General features: G+C 36.2%; 1 protein-coding gene across 4 annotated transcripts in view; it reads left to right on the top strand.

Moving 5' to 3' along the window:
* LOC116513894 (phospholipid scramblase 1-like) overlaps positions 1-21,791 on the top strand; it is a 30,857-nt gene extending 9,066 nt beyond the window's left edge. For 3 of the 4 annotated variants that reach the window (XM_032225192.1, XM_032225190.1, XM_032225191.1), the window contains exons 2-9: positions 5,445-5,474; positions 6,376-6,474; positions 11,037-11,125; positions 12,546-12,588; positions 13,911-14,137; positions 17,968-18,129; positions 19,911-20,072; positions 21,465-21,791. In XM_032225192.1, coding sequence (XP_032081083.1) covers positions 5,462-5,474; positions 6,376-6,474; positions 11,037-11,125; positions 12,546-12,588; positions 13,911-14,137; positions 17,968-18,129; positions 19,911-20,072; positions 21,465-21,527 — 858 coding nt within the window. In that variant the 5' untranslated portion in view covers positions 5,445-5,461 and the 3' untranslated portion in view covers positions 21,528-21,791. Of the gene's footprint in view, positions 1-5,438; positions 5,475-6,375; positions 6,475-11,036; positions 11,126-12,545; positions 12,589-13,910; positions 14,138-17,967; positions 18,130-19,910; positions 20,073-21,464 lie in introns of those variants that run through there. The other variant, XM_032225193.1, reaches the window with a different exon arrangement.
* Positions 21,792-22,326: the final 535 nt, after the last annotated feature.

Raw genomic sequence — 22,326 nt, 5'->3', positions numbered from 1 at the left:
GGAGATGAGCATTACCCCCTAGGTTTGAGAACAACTACCACTATGTGCGAGGGGAAGCTTTACCTTTATCTTTTTAGACTGGAAACCATAGTTATGAATGCTAATCATGCTTTTACTATAGATACAGTAACAGAATATTACAAGTCTGAACGAATCTTCTAAATCCCTGCTTTTATCTGAAAAGAACAGAACCACCACCACAGCAAAATCCCTAACGAATTAGAAAGAGTCAAGTCTGATGCATTTTCTCAAATTACATTTCTGCTTTGGGATTCAAATTTCTTTTGTCTGACTTTTGCATTTGTTCAAGCTGCTCTTCCTGTTCTTCAAGATTATTCTTATAGTCCATTACAGTATTCCACTATATATCCAATTCTGTAGTGATCAGAGGACTTATCTAAGTTCATCTCTAGAACTGAAAGAGATTCTTGTAAGTTGGTAATATATTTAAAGTGTCTTGGATATTCGTACCCTCACCACCCTTCAGACCTTCTGCACAGCCCTCAAGATCTGGCTATCCATCAGGCCTGGGGTAAAGAGTGTAATCCGCCCCCACCCGAATGTTGAATGAATGTTGCTCGATTTTAATTATACATTGTGTTATATGTCATTGTATGTTCCCCCTCCCATATAAGTTGTTAGCCGCCCTGAGTCCCCTCAGGGAAAAGGGCGGCTATAAATAAACTTATTCAATTCAATTCAATATTAACTCATCTGATACTTAAGTATCTTCCTTCCATTTTTGCCTAATTTCCTTTGAACCAGTTACTATTTGTCCCCTGGAGTTCTTTAGCATACCAGTTGGAAGTTGGAAGTCTTCCTGATCCAAAGTTTTAAGAAAGAGGTTAATTGTCAGACAGAATATTCCCTCCCCCAACATTGCATTCATCCAGAATGTTGCATAATTTTTCCTTGAAGTCATATCTGCTTTTTCCATTATCACAGCTCACTGAAATGTATCATGCATTGTTACTTTCATATCATACAAATCAAGTTAGATGAAACTAGTTCATTTTTTCCAGATATATATTACATCTTTCATTCTTAATTAAACTTACAGTTCCTTTTCTAGGCAAGTATCAACAAATTCTACTCCACAAGTTTAGACCTTCTTCATTCTGGTGGATTACATCTTTCCTTTCCACATTCTCTGACGTTCACAGGCACAGAACATACCGTATTTTTCAGAGAATAAAACACCGTTTTCCCCCCAAAAAGAGGGTTAAAATCTGGGTGCATCTTATACACTGAATACAGTATTTTTGATCCCCCGAAACTCCAACCTGTACCTCCTGTTTTTCGTAAAAATGGATGTGCAGAGGGTTTGGGAGTCCTGCAAAGTGCTTCTGGGGCATGGGGAAGGCAAAAACAAGCAAAAAAATGGGCCTGTTTTTCACAAAAATGGGCTGGTTTTGTCCTCCCCAGCCCCCCAGGAGCACTTTACCTGCCTCCCAAACCCTCTGCATGACCTTTTTTTTTTTCAAAAACCCCACGCCATTTTTTTGAAAAACGGGCCATTTTTTGCCCCCCAGCCCTCAGGAACACTACAGGCCTCCCACACCCTCTGCATGCCCCGTTTGCAAAAAAAGGGGCCAATTTTTCACCATCCAAACCATGCATTGCATTTTTGCATTCCCCAGTCCCCAGGAAAACTTTAGCAAACTCTCTGCATTCTTCTTTTCCACAAAAAATGGTGTGTGCAGAGCATTTGGGAGACCTGTAGAGTGTTCTTGGCAGCTGGGGAGGGCAAACCTTTTTTTTTTAAATTTACCTCTTCAAAATCTTGGTGCATCTTATACTCCAGTTCATAGTACGAAAAATACGGTCCCTGCTCTCCTATCATTCATTTCATTTTTTTTCTTGAATACACTTAACTTTTCTTATCTTTCTAGTTGCAGACTTCCAAACACTCTTAATCTTAGAAATATTTGTGCATATAGAGCATTCTCTAATGTTAAGCTCAGAACTAATCATTTTTTGCACATGTTGTCCAGTATTCCTCATGTACAAGCAAAGCTCAATTTTCCATCAACATGTCAATGTTTTCTATGCAAACAATAATTTCTAATGTAGAGATATCTTACAAGCCAGCATAGGGGACATGTATGGGGCACAGGACATAGCTCTTTAGATTGGCCCCTATCCAGTTCAATAAATTCATGATTTTAAGATCAATTACAAAAAAACTTATCAATTCCCAGTGATTTCAGCAGAGAGTGAAATGCATATTCTAATTATTCAGAGATTCAGAGTTGAAAGGTAAAATGTGACTTGAACCATATAGCTTTGGAATATAGGTAGTCCTTGACTTACACTACATTTGGAACCACAATTTCCATTGCTAAGCAAAACTGTTGTTAAGCGAGCCACATCTGCTTTTATGATTCTTTTGCCGTGATTTTAGGTGAATTACAGCAGTTGTTAAGTAAGTAATGCAGTCATTAAGTGAATCTTGCTTCCCATTTACTTTGCTTGTCGGAAGTTGGCTAAGAAGGTCACAGATGTCAGTCATATGACCCCAGAATAATGCAACCATTGTAAATACATGCAGGTTGCCAATTGCCCAAATTTTGATCTTGTGACCATGGGGATGCTGTAGTGGTCATAAGTGAGAGGACCAGTGGTAAGTCACTTTTTTCAATACCATTGTAACTTTGGATGGTGGCTAAATGAATGTTTGTAAGTTTTGAGCAATCTGGTCTTTTCCCAGGATTGAGTTCAGCAGCCATTGTAACTGCCATAATATTCCAGTAATGCAGCTGAAAATGAAAATGTATACCCATCGAGACTCTAAATAACATTTGGTTTTTCAAATCTAGATCTCTGTACCACCATAGTATCTACTCTCAATAACCGTTAGTCAGTAATCTCTCATAGAGTGCATATCTGTTCATATTAACTAAAGGCATAAGCGACTCAGTCAGAAAGTTCCTGAACAGGAAAATAACTTGTGCTCTCATTTAGCCACAATGTCTCTCCACAAAGCAGCCTAATAAGAAGATAAAACAAAGAAAAAATGTATCTAATAATAGATAAGAATGAAATTGCCCCAGTCACAATTTTCCACCAGTGTTCTATCAAAACAAAACTTATGTTAACTGTTAACAACAAGCTCATGATCCCTGCGTTGCAGCCTTAAACCACAGTGGGAAGTCCAAATGTGTCCCCTACTCCTCCTTTTCATTAAACTAGATATGCCCAGTTGCTGCAACCATTCTTCATATATTTTAGCCTCCAGTTTCCTAATCATCTTTTTTTTAATAATTTTTTTTATTTTTGTTACATAGACAACATATACACACCACAATAGAAAAAGAAAAGCAAAAAAGGAAAAAGAAAAGGAAAAAAAACACACAAAAGAAAACAAAAACAAAGCCTATCATCACATACAGTATGTCGTTTGGTTACAGGTGTTTTAACATTTATCCTTCTTATCCATTCATTGTTTCATTTAATAGATTATAATTTAGTATCGTTTCTTATTCCCCTACCTGTGGCAATCCATCCCAACTACGTTTCCCCCCCCCGCACACCCCGTATCTCTCTGTTATATATTTAATAGACACAACAATAAAATAAAATTTAAAAAAAAACACAAAAAGAAAAAAAAAACATGATCACATGCAGCATGTCGTTTGGTTACAAGTTTTTTAACATCCATCCTCAATAATATTTACCATCTCAAACTTTTCATCTAGTATAACTAGAAACCTCATTTTCATTCTACAATATATTCAGTTAACATTAGTATTATTTTTTCCAGAAAATATACTTATGTTCATTATTGTCCTTGTATTTCATACCTTCAAACAGAGATCTTATTCCTTCATTTTTCAACAAAATGTCACTGCATATATATATATATACCAGTTTTCAATTAATCCCTTATTAAAATTGTTTATCAGCAGCGAAATATCATTATAATACGTTCTTAACATTATACATTATATCACCAGACCTTATATTAATTTTTCATTGTATCATTGTTAGATTATTTCAGAGCATAGTTATATCATCATTCAACTTCTTCAATTAGAGCATAAGTATATCATTTTTCATTTTCCAGGTTTTTTTTCCCCCTAGCCACCGATAAAACAAATCCCATATCTTATAAAATTGCTCATCTCTTGTTCTCTAATTTCAAGTGTCAATTTACTCAAGAGCCGAGGTGGCGCAGTGGTTAAATGCAGCACTGCAGGCTACTGCTAGATCAGCAGTTCAGCGGTTCAAATCTCACCGGCTCAGGGTTGACTCAGCCTTCCATCCTTCCGAGGTGGGTAAAATGAGGACCCGGATTGTTGGGGGCAATATGCTGACTCTCTGTAAACCGCTTAGAGAGGGCTGAAAGCCCTATGAAGCGGTATATAAGTCTACTGCTATTTCAGCACAGCCCATTATTTTTCGGATAACTTCTTCCTAATCATCTTTGTGCTCATCTCTGCACTCTTTCTAGAATCACCACATCTTTTTTACATTGTGGCGCCCAAAACTGAATGCAGTATTCCAAGTGTGGCTTTACCAAGGCATTATAAAATGGTATTAACATTTAAGTGACTCTTCATGACTTTCAAAAGAAGGAAAGTTTCAAGTTAAATGATACTTTTAAGCATGCACAGGAAAAAGAACATTATTCAGACTTAAGTTCTTAAATATGTTATGTATTTTGCTTTCTTTTTTAAAAAGAGAATATGACCTGCAGATAGTAAGTATCTCTGTATCATATTACACTGGCTGAAAGATATGCCCTTTTTAAAATTATGATCTAAATATTGTCTTGTAAATGTTATAATTTGGAACAAAATAAAATAAAAATACTTCTTTGAAATTCAGAAGAATTTCTTGAAACACAGAGCACATTTCTTGAAACACAAACACATTTTAAAATTAACAGAACTTCAAAAACCAGCTTTTATGTGAAAGAACCAATAGTACATTACTGCAGTTTATTGTTATTCTATAATAATAACTGGGAGAAAAATCCAATTTTAGTAAGAAATAAGAATATATGATTTTGTTAGATTAGAAAATCATCCTGTAATGGAATTATAGTTGGAACATGCATACAGAAAGTTATCAAAAATTTTTCAAGAAAAATCATTTTGAACCAATAGGATGTGGTGAAATCCAAGGAAACATGAAATAGACTGTTGGATTTACTATGGAATATAACATTTGGAGCCCAGAAGATTGTACTGTAAATGTACTTTTTCTTCAAATATATATGTTACAATGTAGTCTTGTCCATATATATCACATTAGAATTTTTTCAAATGTCATATTTGATTTTATTTACAGATTACTTGGGTCTTTTGAAAGCCTACACTGATTTCTTGATAAAGTTTGGTCAACCCACTTTCTTTAGTTTTATCTATGAACTCAAAAAGCAAACTGAAGCATCTGAAATAATGTGTTCATATTATAAAAGGAATGTCTTGTTTTTTCAGATAAGACGAAATAAAAGATGATGGAAATGTGTAAGTAACTTACATGTATCTGTATATCTGTGAGAGAATGGTATGGGAAGTGCTCAAGTTTGCAAATGAATATAAATCATCTTATTTGTTTAGAAAAAACCAGGGATGTCTGCAGAAGCTGGGTACAGTTTCTAGACTGGAAAGATAACTTTGTTACCTGAGATGAAACAGTCTCCTTTTGCCACTCAGTGAACAAACAGATTTTGAATTGAAGAAAAGGGAAAAATGAACCAGAAAGAAAGAAAGAAAGAAGACAGATAATGATAGATAGCTATATCTATATCTGTCTATCTGTCTCTATGTATAGTTTAAGCATGAATGTAATATGATCACAATTTTTTGCTTGGCAACCATTTAAAATATCATAGCATCCCACAGTCACACAGTCACCATTTTTTAAGTCAGTGCCAGCTTCCAAGAAGCAAAGTCAATGGAAAAGGCAGCAGATGGGTTGCAAGTGGCAATCTTATGACTGTAGGATGTTGTGTCCATGAAGGATTTGTCTTAACACCAACTGGAACTGCTGCAACTGCCATTGTAACTTGGCACAATCATGTGACATTGTGCTTTATGTGGGTATCATTTAACAAAGGAATTGATAGTCCAATTTGCCACAGTTGAACAAGGAGCTGTATTAATAATGCAATAGATTAGCATGTTTAAAAGAACTATTTATACAAATAAATTTCACTGATAAACATTTTCATTTTACTTTACACATTTGGTCATGTAATGCATACATTTTGATTTCATTTCTATATATTCATGAATTGATTCATTCAAAAGAACCCTTAAAACACTGGCAAAATTCAGGAAAACTGGGCATAAAATGCAATTTAGTTATGTAATTTATGCAAGGTGTATATTTAATACTGCCTACATGCATGCCTTTCTCTTCTAGCAAATGAAACTAAGCCCACATCAACACCTCCAGAATATTCAGGCCCAGCTTATTCACTTCCACAGGTTCAATATCCTCAGTATGGAGCAGCCATTCCAGGTAATAATAATCTTTATTATACCCTGTTTCCTTGAAAATAAGTCCTCCTGGATAATAAGCCCAATCGAGCTTTGACCGCATGCGCTAAGCCCTCCCTTGAAAATAAGCCCTCCCCAAAAATCTTGCAACACAACAGCACCATGAGGTGACCACGCTCGCGCTCCTGCACTTCAAAAATAATAAGACTGCCCCCAAAATAAGGATTGCTTATTTCAGGGATCAAAAGAAAATAAGACCCTGTCTTATTTTTGGGAAAATACGGTAGTCGCTGATAAGAATTTGGTGAGTCAGCAGAAATAAAGTAACAAAACAGTTTCTATTTCAAATAAGTAAAAGAAAAACCCAAAAAATTGTAAGTGATTGAAAGAATTCGGGTATTGTACTATTGTATATATTTATCCTACAGTGTGTAAATTTACAGGCTGTGATTATATTTCAGAAAAACAAAAACATTGTAGCGATCTGAGCTATTCTAGGAAGGTCACCAAGGTTGCATAGGAGCCCTTTTGCTGCAGTGGTTAGAATGCAGTATTGTAGCCTGACTCTATCCACAGCCAGGAGATGGATCCTGATCAGCTCAAGGTTGACTTAGCCTTCCACCCTTCTGAGGTTGGTAAAATGAAGACCCAGATTGTTGGGCTCAATATGCTAATATTGTAAATCTCTCAGAGAGTGCTGCAAAGCAATATGGAGCAGAATATAAGTCTAAGTGCTATTGCTATAGTGTCTTATTCTATTGTAGTTGATGTAGATAATCGGGGCATACAGAGTGCAGTTTATATAAAATAAAGACATTTGTTCTTCCATGCTTTTCCTATAGTCATTTTACACTCACTTCAATCCCTTAAGACCATAACCTGAGACAATTCTTGCTCTAAAAGACTCAGGTGAATTGATGTTTTTTATTTAGCTATGCTAAATAGCTATGTAGCATTGGGAAATTCATTTATGTGATTCAATTTGATATGTCTGATGCTGGCCACTATATAGAAACATTATATAAGTAACAACAAATCCAAAGTGGGACAAATTAAAAAGAAACCAGGTGGTAAACCCATCACATATTTCCAAACATTCCACCAACTTCTAACATCTAGGAAGCCTTAGCCAGACCCTTGATCTGTTCAGAAATGTAACACTTTTTACCTGACAGATCCATGCTACAGTTTTAAACATAAAGAATGACTAGTCTCCATCCCAGGATGTAATAAACCTTCTTGCTTAAAATTTATGGTGACAAATAATAGGAGGTGAACTGCTTTTCAGAACTTTGGAGCAGGCGTAGACACAGATGTTACCGCTATAGAACCCTACTTAAAGAAGCCATATGGTCCTAGGAAAATGAGAGTTTTGAGTTAAGGAGACACAAACAGAGAATGAGAAGGTGTTTCAGAGCAGGCATGGGTCCATGGTAAGCCTCATCTCAAATGCACTTTGCCTGGAATTGGGCAGCTACTCTGTGAGCCCAGGAAAAATACAGCTACTTTAAGAAACGGATAAAAAGAGTACATGTTTGTCAATCTGCACTTCAAAAATCCTTTCTGTACTAAACAACTTTCAGAAAAAAAAATAACATGATCACTTATTGGGGACTATGCAAAGTATTAGTTTGCGATAGCTCCTCCTTTTAAAGCATTCAAACAATTGCTTCTTTGCTGTTCTGTGTGCATGCAAAGATAGTACTTATGCAGAATACTATCTCTAGATTCATTGTGCAGAGGAATAGTTTCAATGCAATTGCATAACAAGGTTCGCTTAGAGAGGTGCTTCTGACAACATTTTGAATGTGTGCACAGTAGGACCATGCAATGCTTTGAACTGGATCATAGAACGGTGTGTTGAAAGACACAGGGGCACAATGACTAAAGTTGTCTGCATCTCTGTAAAACAGCTGAATTGTGATCCTAGTAAAAGACATAATTGCTTTAAGGCATTACAGACAGGTGCTATGTTCACACTCTAAAACATCTTTTGGGAATTGAAGCCAAAGTATCGCATATCTCTATTAATTAAACTCTGAGTGATTTTCAAATGTTCCAGCTGGTGCCATTGCCTGGCTGATTTCATTTGCACTTGAAGCAGAGTCATGCCTAGTTAGTAGTGAATGGGACACTACTGTACATGGGAATATCAGAATTGCATGCTAGACGACAAAGGAGAAACAGAAACAGAAAACTAACACGGAAAAAGTCAATAGGAAACCACTGTGATATTGCTGTCAAGTAAATGACATGGTTATGTTTGTGAAGTCACTAGGAATTAAACTCAACTTAATGGCATATAATTTAAACCCTAAACAGTTCAATCTTTTGGAGATTTCCAGTACATATGACAACATGAATTGAGGAAGCTAAGGCTCACAAAGAAAGGCTTGCCATAAAAGTAAAAAAAAAACAAAAAAAGCTTCTTCCAACATGTTAAAAACAAGAAAAAAGTTAAGGAAACAATTGGTCCATTGCTGGGAGAAGGTGACAAGAATTAAGGAGAAAGCAGAACTATTTAACTCATGTTTTGCATCTGTCATTATACAAAGCGAAAAACAGTCCAACCTATCAAAAACATCACCACAAAAATTAGATTAGGAACGCAAGTTGAAATAGGGAAGAAAATGGTAAGTGGGCACCTGTCTACCCTAGACGAGTTCAGATCACCAGGACCGGATGGATTACATCCCAGGGTTCTGAAGGAACTGGCAGACGAGATCTCAGAACCACTGAACTATATCTTTCAGAGATCCTGGAACACTGGGGAACTACCAGAGGAATGGAAAAGAGCTGACGTGGTTCCCATCTTCAAGAAAAGGAAAAAATAGATCCAGGAAACTACACCTATCAGCCTGACCTCAATACCAGGAAAGATTCTGGAAAAGATAATCAAGAACGAATTAGCGACACCTAGAAGTAAACAAAGTAATAGCCAAAAGCCAACATGGACTTGTCATAAACAGATCATGCCAGACTAATCATTTTGCATTCTTTGACAAAATTAGTGGACCAGAGGAATTTTGTCGATATAATTGGACTTCAGTAAGGCATTTGATAAAGTAGACCATAACCTACTACTAGATAAAGTAGAAAAATATGGGTTAGACAGTATCACCACCAGATGGATCCCTAACTGGCTGACCAACTGCACTCAACGTGTAGTCCTCAATGGAACTGCATCTTCATGGAGGGAAGTATGCAGTGGAGTACCCCAAGGCTCTGTTTTGGGCCCAGTACTCTTCAACATCTTCATCAATGATTTGGATGAGGGAATAAATGGAGAACTCATCAAATTTGCAGATGACACCAAGCTGGCAGGAATAGCCAACACTCCAGAATAGGCTTAAGATACAGAAGGATCTTGACAAACTTGAACATTGGGCACTATCTAATAAAATGAAATTCAATGGTGAAAAGAGTAAGGTTCTACATTTAGGCAACAAAACAAAATGCACAAGTACAGTATAGGTGGTACTTTGCTCAATAGTAGTAATGTGGGAGGGAGACAACCTCCCACATTACTACTACATTACTACTACAATAGTAGACTACTATTGTCTACTATGGTTGTCCTAGTAGACAACCATTTAAATATGAACCAGCAGTGTGCAGCAGCTGCCAAAAAGCCAACACAGTCCTAGGCTACATAAACAGAGGGATAGAATCAAGATCACGTGAAGTGTTAATATCACTTTATAATTTCTTGGTAAGGCCATTGGAATACTGCATTCAGTTTTGGTCGCCACAATGTAAAAAAAGATGTGGAGACTCTAGAAAGAGTGTAGAGAAGACAACAAAGATGATTAGGGGACTGGAGACTAAAACATATGAGGAACGGTTGCAGCAACTGGGCACATCTAGTTTAATGAAAAGGAGGACTAGGGGACATATGATAGCAGTGTTCCAATATCTCAGGAGCTGCCACAAAGAAGTGGTAGTCAATCTATTCTCCAAGCCACCTGAGGGTAGAACAAGAAGCAATGGGTGGAAACTAATCAAGGAGAGAAGCAATTTAGAACTGAGGAGAAATTTCCTGACAATTAGAACAATTAATCAGTGGAACAGCTTGCCTCCAGAAGTTTTGAATGCCTCAACACTGGAAGTCTTTAAGAAGATGTTGGATAGCCATTTGTCTGAAATGGTATAGTGTTTCCTGCCTAGGCAGGGGTTGAACTAGAAGACCTCCAAGGTCCCTTCCAACTCTGCTATTGTATTGTATAGAATTATAACAATAAGGTATTTGTGAAAATATTAGTTGCAGGTCTGTCGAAATTTTATTTCAAATTTCATCAACCAAGTTCTTTACACCTTCTAGTGGATATTTTGCCCTTTGTTGAAATAAAAGTTTGAATGCTTCATATTTTCCCAGTAGTGCAGTTGGTTTAATTTTATTGTTAACTTGGCATGAACAATACCTTATATAATGTAGAATTATACTGTGCTTCATTGATACTTATGAAATGACCCCGCCAAAGTATATTCAGATACTACAGGTCTTTAGAATAAGGCTTTCAGCAGTCTGAAATTCAAAATAGTTGTCTGAGGTTATTTTTTTTTAATCCTCCTTAATTTTCTTAGTTCTAGCAAATCCACCTCCACCCATCATCTGGATGCCCCCACAACCTCAGATCCCCAAGTGCCCTCGTGGATTGGAATATTTCAGTCAGGTATATTGCACTTATTTTCAGTTTATTCTGTTTTTCCTTTGTAGAGAAACATGGGATCCCACAAATGTCTTAGTCACCAGTAAATTGTGAAACTTAATTTTTGAACTAGGGAACATATAGGTAGTCTTCAACAAACAACAGTTTGTTTAGTGATCACTTGAAGTTACAACAGCACTGAAAACAGGGACTTACAACCATTTTTCACACTTGTGACCATTGCAGTATCCCCATGGTCACGTGATCAAAATTCAGATGCTTGGCAACTGACTCACGTTTATGACAGGGAAAATATCCAGAGGTGATGTGATCACCTTTTTCAAAATTCTGACAAAATCAGTGGGGAAGCCAAATTCACTTAACAACCATGTCCCTAACTTAATAAGTGGTGGGATTTATTTAACAACAGTGGCAAGAAAGGTTGTAAAATGGGACAAAACTCACTTAACAAATGCTTTACTTAGCAACATCCGAAATTTTGCGCTCAAATTTGGTCATAGATCAAAAGACTATCTGTATTCACTCTGAAAGAATCTTCTCCATCAAGTATTTTTGCTGTGCTCTTTTCAATTTTTTTAAAATACATTTTTTCTGTTAAATTGTCCAGCTACTTTCTTTAAAACATTAAGTATATCCCAATCCTCTGAGGTTCAAGCAATATTTTACAGATGCTGATGGATTTTGTGAGTAAAATGTCTCTCCAGACTAAAGCACATTTGGGCTTGGCAGATAATGGCACTTTACTTAAAAAGAAATCTATAATTGATTGCTTTTATATTGAAAATTGTTGTTTTTGTATCTCTGGGCAATAAAAATAAATAATATTAATGAATAGTAACATTTCTAAGTGCGTACACATGATCACTTTGCCTACTCAGTTAAACAGGCAGTTGCAACAGGAGCAACTAGCAGTTGAATCCTGTGTGCAGTGGAAGAGCATTTCCAATTGACAGCAGACCTGGAAAAACAATCTCTTTTAGCAAAGATTGGTGGATTATCTACTGGCACAATAATTATTGTTTAAATCGCCCACAATGCTCAGAATTCTTTTGATGATGCATTGTAGAAAATTCAGAGGATACCGGTAAGTTAAATTATGCTCATGACAAGCACTGGAAGTCAGAGATACCAGGTTCTGATACCCACATGAATGCATGAAGTTTTGCATATTTTTTGATACATACCTTCAAGAATTTATTTAAATATAACAAATATGAAACAGCAACTAGATAATCCAGAAATATGCTGACATGTTTCATCATCCATGTATTATGTAATCTGAATAAATAATACCAATAAAATGGCAATGTTATTTATGCTTTTGAAAATATTTATAGTCATAGGATAATCGGTCATTTAATGTTTGTAAATATTTCTTCAGATTTAATTCTTGTCTCTTATTTATTTTTTATGATGGCAACAGCTTGATCAGATAACAGTTGAACAGCAGATTGAGCTCATGGAAAGTACGTATGTTGTTTTATTACTTCATTAATTTCTGGGGATTAGGAAAATGTACAGTTTTGTAAACCTGAAATATTTATTCATTGATATTATTTACTGACTGTGCACTCTGTAGATGATCTACAATGATACTTAGCCAATAAATTATTTGGGGTCTTACAATTATTTGGGCATCAAATTGGGGAAAAGTGTATGGTAAAATTGTTTTTTGTTCTTTTAAAGTTCATTTATAAATATCCCAGAGTCATGCAAATGTGATGGAGACTATAAAAATGTGATAAATAAATAAAAATAAATGTGTGAATGAAAACTTGTTAAGATGCTGGGTGAGAGCAGTAAGTATGTGACAACCAACATGGCAATTTATTTTCATTTATTAAATTTCTAAACCACGCATCTCCATTCCCAAGGGATTCTGAGCAGTGTATAAAATAAAAACATTAAAACATAAAAATGGTATATAAAATTTAAAAAGAGACAAGAGAGATTAAAATTCAATAATAAAATTAAGTGAAAAGCAGGGAAAGACTTTTAGGGCACTACCCAGCCCCATGGGTGCATGTTCCTCTCTGTGTCCAAGCAAACCCACAGAATCATGTTTTCACATCTTTTCGAAAGGCCAGGAAAGTGGGAGCCTGCCTCGTACCTCAGTGGGGAGAAATGTTCTAGCGGATGAGACAAATGTCAGATCTGGAAGCCATCTTTTACATTTGGGCCTTCACATTTTCTACTGTGGGAAAATGGGAGGGGGGATTATTTGTGTGGGTGATACATAATCAAAATAACATTCTTTCTCAGAAAATCAAGGCCATTTTGCCCTGCAGCTGTGACAAGGTAACATCTTCAATTTTGGATGGTGCATGATTGGATCATATGATGGACATGTGGGTGCTGGGCAGGAAGTCAAACTTTCATTTGGGTGGGGAAAACCTGGAAACTTTCAGATTTGGGTTTTCCCAGATGTGCCAATATGACATTTATAATCAAATGGAACTTTGAGGGAACTCAAGCCTTGGAGTCTTCTTTCATTAGGGTGTTAGTTGGAACCTTGACAGAGAAGAGGCAGAGAAAATGGCAGAGAAGGCTATCTTCCTGGAACACCCCCCCCCCCAAGTTAGAATTTTTTGACTCATGGGATCCACAAAATACTTTCCTTCCTTGACCAGATGGAACTGGCTGATGAAATTGGATGTTGTTATATTGTATTCATGTGTTATATAATTGAATATTAGAATCTGAATCTGGTTTCTCTTTTTTCTCAGTTCCTATTAATGATAAGCACCTAGATTCACTTTTAATTGTAATGTTTTTGCTTCTTTTTCAGTGATAAGTGGCTTTGAAACGTGTAATAAGTATGAAGTAAAAAATGCCATGGGGCATTGGATATATTTTGCTGCTGAAGAAAATGATGACTTCAACCTGAATTGTTATGGCCCTTTGAGATCGTTTACCATAAAACTCTTTGACAGTACAAACCAACCAGTAATGCAATTGTCAAGAGAGTTCCATTGCTCCAGTTGCTGCTGTCCTTGTATTTGTTGCCTGCAAGAGGTAAACAGCTTTTCCCCCTTCCTGTGCCCAACTTTTGATTCTTTCTATTAAATCGGTTTCTTTATCATCAAGAGAACAGCCATTGTGATTTCCTTCTAGTGCAACTTCCAACAACTTGGCAAGTCAGTTGTGTCTTTCTCTACATGTTTTAGAGTATTTCAAAGGATTAATTTTACAGCTTTGTTTCAATTAGGTAGTGTTTTAACATCTAGATAGAACCAAATATTTACAGAAGCACTTGCAAGCTTTTGAATTTCCAGAAACTTATCATCAGGAAAGATGATTAAAATTTCAGGAAGAAAGACATTACAGAAGGGGAGGAGGTGTAGCTAATGTTATACTCATTCATGAGAATAATTGTGAGGCACATTGCAGAATACCATAAAAACAAAGAGTATTCTGTTTCCAAGCAATAATTAGTGCCCTCCTTCATTTGTGGAAAAATTAAATTCAGCTACTAATGGTTCTATCCGTAATAAACAGATCCTTTTATGTGTAAGGGCTGGACCTTTCTTTGTTCTGAAACTACATTATGATTTTCAAGTGATAGTTGCAGCTCTCTTAAGTTTATTTCCACCTGAACACAAATTTATCATATTCCAAGCAACCATTTTGCCTTAAAGCATGACTCTCTTATCAATTGATAGGCAAAAGGATACCTGTTATACCAGACTATATATGACACATACAAATATTAACATAACACAGAAAGAATAAAACTATTTTTAAAATAAAACTTATGAGATAATCGAATTCCTTGAGTGCATCAGAAATGTGTTATTACTGCCAAAAAAGCCAACACAGACTGCCCCAACAGAGAAATAGCATCAAGATCACAGGAAGAGATAATTACTCTATACTGCACTAGTGAGGTCATATTTGGAATATTGTGTCCAGTTTTGGTCTCTGATACAAAAAGATGCTGAGGATTTAGAAAGAGTGCAGCATAGAGCAACAAAGATGATAATGCTGACTAGAGGTTAAATTATATGATGAATAGAAACTATGTATGTTTAATCTAACAAACAGAAGGCTTGGAGGAGACATAATAGCAATCTTCTAAAACTTGAAAGGCTGTCACAAGGAAGAGAGCATTTATTTATTTTCCATAGCACCTGAGGGTAGGACAAGATGCAATGGATAAGGAGATATCTAAAATGGAAAAAAAGAAGAAATTTCCTGAGAGTTAACATGATTAATCAGTGGAACAACTTGCTCCCCAGAGTTGTAAGTGCTCCATCACTGGAAGTTTTCAAAAATGTTTGGAATGTTTATTTAATTTATATGCCGCCCCACTCCCGAGGGACTCGGGGCGGCTCACAACCAAAAAGGGGGAAAGGAGTACAAATAAGACAAGACAGACAAAATAAAACAACAACAATCATAACATTTCAAGTGGGGCTGGAAATTCATTAGCCCCAGGCCTGCCGGAACAACCAGGTCTTCGTGGCTTTGTGGAAAGCCTGGAGGCAGGTGAGGGTCCAGATCTCCATGGGGAGATCGTTCCAGAGGGCCGGAACAGCCACAGAGAAGGCCCTCCTCCAGGGATTTGCCAGTCAGCACTGGCTGGCAGATGGAATTCGGAGGAGGCCTAATCTGTGGATCTAATCGGTCGTAGGGTAATTGGCAGGAGGCGGTCTCTCAAGTACCCAGGTCCGATACCATGTAGGGCTTTAAAAGTGACAACTAGCACCTTGAAGCGTGTCCGGAGCCCAATAGGCAGCCAGTGCAGCTCACGGAGGATCGGTGTAACGTGGGTGTACCGAGGTGCACCCACAATCGCTCGCGTGGCTGCATTCTGGACAAACTGAAGTCTCTGAATACTCTTCAAGGGCAGCCCCATGTAGAGCGCATTACAGTAGTCCAGTCTTGACGTCACAAGGCGTGAGAGACTATTCGAAGGGCCTCCCTGTCCAGGTAGGGTCGCAATTGGTGCATCAGGCGAACCTGGGCAAATGCCCCCCTGGTCACAGCCAACAGATGGTGTTCTAAAGTCAGCTGTGGGTCCAGGAGGACTCCCAAATTGCGAACCCTTTCTGAGGGGCGTATAATTTCACCCCCAGCCTGAGAGATGGAGTACATGGCCAATCTTTGGGAGGGAGCATAGAAAAGATTGGACAACCATTTGTCTGGTCCTCAACTTACGATCATAGTTGAGCCCCAAATTGATGAAAAACTTGTTAAGTGAGTTTTGCACCATTTTATGGATTTTCTTGCCACAGTGAATCACTGCAGTCGTTAAATTAGTAACATGGTTGTTAAGTGGTTTCCCCATTGACTTTGCTTGTCAAAAGATCACAAAAGATAATCATATGGCCCAGGGACCTTGCAACCATCATAAATATGAACCAGCAATCAAACATCCAAATGTAAATCTTGTGCCATGGGGATGCTGCAATGGTCTTAAGTGTGAAAAATGGTCGTAGGTCACTTTTTTTAATGCTGTTGTAACTTCAAATGATCACTAAGCAAACTGTTGTAAGTTGAGGATTACCTGTATAAGGGTTCCTGCCTTTGGTAGACGTTTGGACTAGAAAACCCCAAAGATCCCTTCCAGCCCTATGATTCTATGAGATTCTAGTTTAACATTTATAATGTTAAACTAGAGATTTGTGAGATTTAGAGCAAAAATGGCAGGCTAAAACAAAGAAAATATTACACAATGGCATAGTCACAATTTCATTGTCCTATTCATCTAGACCAGCGATGGCAAACCTTTTTTGGCTCACGTGCCATAAAGGGAGGGAGCGCAAGGGGGTCGTGGGTGGGCTTGCCACACCCATAATGTAATGCGCACATGAAAGGTGTTCCTTTTTTGCATGCTTTTTCACCCTCCTCAGGCTCCAGAGGCTTTATAGGAGCCTGGGGAGGGCAAAAACAGTCTCCTCCGCCCCCCAGAGGCTCTCCGGAGGCTTCAGGAGGCTTCAGGACCCTAAAGCCTCCGGAGGACTAAAAACGACCCCACAAGCAAACTGGAATTGACTTGAGGGCAAAAAATTGAATGCAAGCGAAAAATGGCTTTAAAAAAGGCTGAACGCCTTGTGTGCCCTGACAAATGGATCCATAGCCATAGGTTCACCATCCTGGATCTAGACCTTTTGGGTTTTTAAAGAAATTACAAATAGTTTGCTATTATCTCAGGCTGGATTTGACCTGCTCTGAAAAAGAGATTTGGCTACAGTGGGTATCGTGCTTGAGCTCCTATCATATAATTGAAGTGAGAGAGGTCCCCTATGTGATCTGAAAAATTATAACAGCTGGGATGAATTTACTATACTTACAACTTTTTTGAAGACATGACTGATCCAAGGAGATACATTTATCCTTATAGGAAAATTAGCCTTCCAGTTGCAATACATGAATGTAGGTTTGAGAGTAAATAGTTCTAAAGTAGTCAAATGGTTCCATATTAATATCCAAGCATAATTCCTTATTACTTTGGAATCTAAGTTTAGATCATTTTGTATGTGTATATTGAGAATTTGTTTCAGCATCTTTCTTCTCTAGATTGCACTGGAAGACAAGATGTCTTCCTATTGCAGGTTCATGATCTCATGAACCTTTTAGGGGGTTAGAAGAGAAGGATGGTAAGATATTTTAAGGCTAAGAAAGTGATTTACCTTCTCAGGTATATTTCTGTTCTTTATATATTATCTATTAATTTTGCAAAATAAGATCCTCAAGTCTTCTTCATTCAACTTTCAGCATTAGTGTACACTGATTTTAACTATGACAGAATTAAATCTTGCGTGTGTACTTTGTGCTAGATAAAATTATAAATCTACCTTTTGTATTAACTGGGATTCCCCGCCCCTTTCTCTCTCTTTTAGCTTGAAGTTCAGGCACCTCTAGGCAACATCATTGGGTATGTGAAACAAAACTGGCATCCATGCCTACCAAAATTTACTATCCAGAATGAGGCCAGAGAAAATGTTCTTAAAATTACTTCACCTTGTGTGGCTTGCCAATGCTATCAGGATGTTAATTTTGAGGTAAAGACAATCTCCATTTACTATTTATTAGTAATGCCTTAGACCTGGACTATATACACTAATTTATTATTTATAATTATTCCAGAATATTTTTTATTGTGGAGAGAATTAACAATTCTGAAGATTAAAGATGAGATTACTGAGTTTTGTTTTTAATGGAATTCCATGTTTTTATCAAGCTTAATCTTACAACATGTCTAAGTTTTATCTTCTTTTATATCCTTTTATGTCATAAATATATATGAAATATGTTGGCTAAACCAGCACCTTCTAATATTAACTTTGTTTTCTTGGAGCTAATTTGTTAGTTATACTTTACCAGTTGTGCGACTATGATTCTGGAACCATTTAAAACAAACAAACAAATAATATTTTAAGTAATATATTCATGTTAATAGTCACAGTTCATGTGATGAGAAGAGTTTTAAATTTCTCAAGCTTTCTCAAATCTTTTATCATTTTTTTCCTTGATTTGGTGACTTATTTTGAAATATAACTGTTATCACTTGTCAATTGCAGTCCCAAAATGGAAAGAATGAAAGAATATATTTCAGTTGAAAGATATTACAGGCCAAAAGGGGGGGAAAATCCTGCCTTTTGTTTTGATTAGAATTGAGATTTACAAAATGACAAAACACTATAACATTTTTTTTAAATAAAGGGCAAGGGGAGAGAAATTAATAGCCATAATACCTACAATATCAATAATGATGTCTACTTCAGTGGATATATTATTTTTGAAGGATGTTAATGAAGAAATGGCAGATGTGAAATAAATTTTGCTTGATGCAGAATGGATTTATAGAGATCCAATGATGGAATCAGAAATATTGGGAAAAGACAAAGAAGTTACTTAAAGTAGAAATACAAATGGCAAGCCAAGAGAATGGTCCAGATAAGGATTTTTTACTTGTTATACAAAAACAGGGAAGTGCAAATGATAAACTAAAACAATGACCTGGACAATGTCTTTCCATTTGATTTACAAAGGAGACTTGTTAAAGCCTTGAAGAAGTTTATGTGATGAGATGAAGAAGAATTCAAGAGAAATCAAATCTTATATTAGTAATTGAATGGATTAAAGATTAAGATTTTCAGAAGTAGAAGGAAGAAATATAAAATTGGATTATTTAATGACGGGTAAAATAAGGCATTTTATGGAATTCTGGCCACACCTTTGTGGATTTTTTTTGGCTGACATAAGTGTTGAAAAATTGATATTTGCATAGATTTGCTTATAGATAGAAATAGGAAGAAGGTATACCTTTTTTAATCTTATAAGAGCTACCAAAGTTGTTATTCTTGTGATGAAGATTAGAAGCCACTTCTTTATTTATTATTTTCTGTTTCTTTTGCTCAGTCTTTTTTCTTTTTTTAATTTTTCTTTCTTTATTCTTTTTATTTTTTTACTGTCCTTTCTCTCTCTGAGTTGTTTGTATTTATTTTTATTAGTATAATTAAAATACTCCATAAAATGTGTAACTATAGTATACTTATAAATATAAAGGAGTTGTGCTGATCATCTTGAAGTAACATGATGCTTTTCAATGAACATATTTATTTATATTGAAATTTCTTATTTAATTGGTGGGGAAATAAAAATTAATTCAGCTACTTTGAGATATTGTCATACTATCTGGGACATCAATGTGGGGAATTTAAACACTGGGAAGGAAGATGTAATACTTTCTTAAACATAATGTTTGTATTAAAAATTTTAATACATTTTAGAAAGGGTAAATCTGTTTTTTTTTTTCTTTTCTTGTTCTTTTTAAAATCAGGTGAAAACTGTAGATGGGAAATCTACAATTGGAAACATAGTAAAAAAATGGACTGGTTTAGCAAGAGAGGTTGCTACAGATGCAAGCATTTTTCAAATTCACTTTCCAATGGATCTTGATATTAATATGAAAGCAGTCATAATGGGGGCCTCTTTTCTTATGGTAAGTCCTAGGCCTAAAACATTACAGTACAGTGAATTCTGGAAACAATTGGTTCATGAATCTAGTAAAAGGAATTTAAGACAAATCAACTCTTAAAGGAAAAGGAAAAGGTTCCCCTGGCACATATGTGGTAGTCGTTCCCGACTTTAGGGGCCGGTGCTCATTTCCAGTTCAAAGCCAGACCAGTGCTGTCGAAGACGTCCTTGTCAGGTGGCCAGCATGACTAAATGCCAAAGGCACATAAACGCTGCTTCCCACCAAAGGTGGTTCCTATTTTCTACTGTATTTTTACATGCTTTCAAACTGCTAGGTTGGCAGAAGCTGAGACAAGCAATGGAGCTCACTCCGTTACGTGGTGTAGGGATTCGAACTGATGAACTGCCGACCTTTCTGATTGACAAGCTCAGCATCTTAGCCCTGAGCCACCGCATCCCCCCAATGAATTCTTAGCAGCCCATAAACAACATATCCATTTTTTTATTGGTAGTAACCTTCTACACTACCAATAGCAGGTGTAGGACAGGAGATTGAAACTTAGTATGTGTAGGATTTAATTTAAACAGAAATCTTGCCTCTGCAAGTTTAGCCCTAGCAGCTCAGATCATCCACTTAACTTGAAATTTTGCTGTGCAACTTATAGTAGCTGGTAGGCAATATGCACTGAGTGCTGAGGTATGTGTGAGGACAGTTTGTTTTAAGCTCTTGTGAGACAATATGATCTTGATTGACTTAAGAAAAATGGACAGTTCTTTTTATGACATCAGCTCCACCACCTATTAGATGGGTTAGATCCATATACTTTTAGGTTGATTACAATTTCATGAAGGTAAAAGGAAGCCAGGTGAAAATGGCATGAAGATGGTGACTGAAAGAGGTAGCAATTCATCTATCATCAAGAAAACATCATTTGATTCAACTCTTTTAGATAATTATCAACTAATCTCCAATCCCTTTTGGGGGAGAAATGTAGAGAAGGTGATGGTTTTATCTATGTGGAAACCTTGGATAAAATACATTATTTGGACTTTTTTCAGTCCAGCTGCAAGCTAAGCTGTGGTATTAAGATCTCACTTTCTGCTCTTGTGAATAACCTGTGGAGACTGTGATAAGGAATGATGCATTCCTAGTTCTACTTAGTCCGTCAGTAACTTTTTACACTATCAAACATGGTATACTTCTTGAGATTGGTAATAAGAGGAGGAGGAGGAGGCACTGTCTACACTCCTTCCTTGGAAATGTTATTAGATATCCCAACAGTCTTCTCAAACATTCAAGAGTTTGTAGGTTAATTCAGATGCTAGTTTTTGGAATAGCAGATATAAAATATGAATAAACAAGGGTTTTAGTCTGAAGTTTTTTCACTAAAGCTTTTCTTATTCTTTTACATTTTAGGATTTCATGTTTTTTGAAAATGCTGGAAACAGAGGGAACAATCGTAACAGAAGCAACAATTAATATACAAAGAGGTAGACGTAGACGTAGACGTTAACTGAAACCAAGACTTTAAGAGTCTCATGACACTGAATTAAGCTTGCAGGAAGAATTTTTTCTTTCTAAAGTTGCTTATTTCAATATTTACAATCATACCTTTAACTATTATACCATATATGCCAGAATATTCCATATAACTCAAAACATTTGTCAAATATTGATATACAATATATTGATATCCCTGTATAATAACAAAGGTATAATTTATAAATTCAGCTAATTTTCAATCAGTAAACAGATATACTCCATTTGCTATTTTTCCTGCTCTTATATTAAGAATTGCCTTATTATGTCTTTCTTTTTTATAATTTCTGTGTATCATGTTGCAGTAATAAAATGAACCAAAGTGGGTATCTCAATATTCAGACAAATAACAGAGAAATTCAATAAAGTTGATATTTTCCTTTTTGAGTCATTTATTTAAGGAATCATTAATACACTTGCTTCTTAAAGCTCTAACTTTGTCCTGTTCTCCAACTGGCAATACTATCCAATATCATAGAATAATCTCATTTTCCTGAACCTCAACCATATTTATTATTAATTGGCAAAGAGTAGTAAGTTTGCAAGTTCTTTTGGGAGCAAGAATAATTAGATTGTTTTAATTGATTGAGTCAGTTTTATGTCCAATAAAAGTTTTCAAACCAAACATCTTAAGGAAACAACAACAAAAAACCCTGGTAGAAAAAAACTAGGAGTCATTTTCAATATACAGGTAATCACTGTAACAGCTACAAAGTAGGACAGACCTAACACTAGCAGA

This window comes from Thamnophis elegans, chromosome 10 (genome assembly GCF_009769535.1).
Source record: "Thamnophis elegans isolate rThaEle1 chromosome 10, rThaEle1.pri, whole genome shotgun sequence".
Taxonomy (NCBI): Eukaryota; Metazoa; Chordata; class Lepidosauria; order Squamata; family Colubridae; genus Thamnophis; species Thamnophis elegans.
This window is presented reverse-complemented; position numbering and strand designations above follow the sequence as displayed.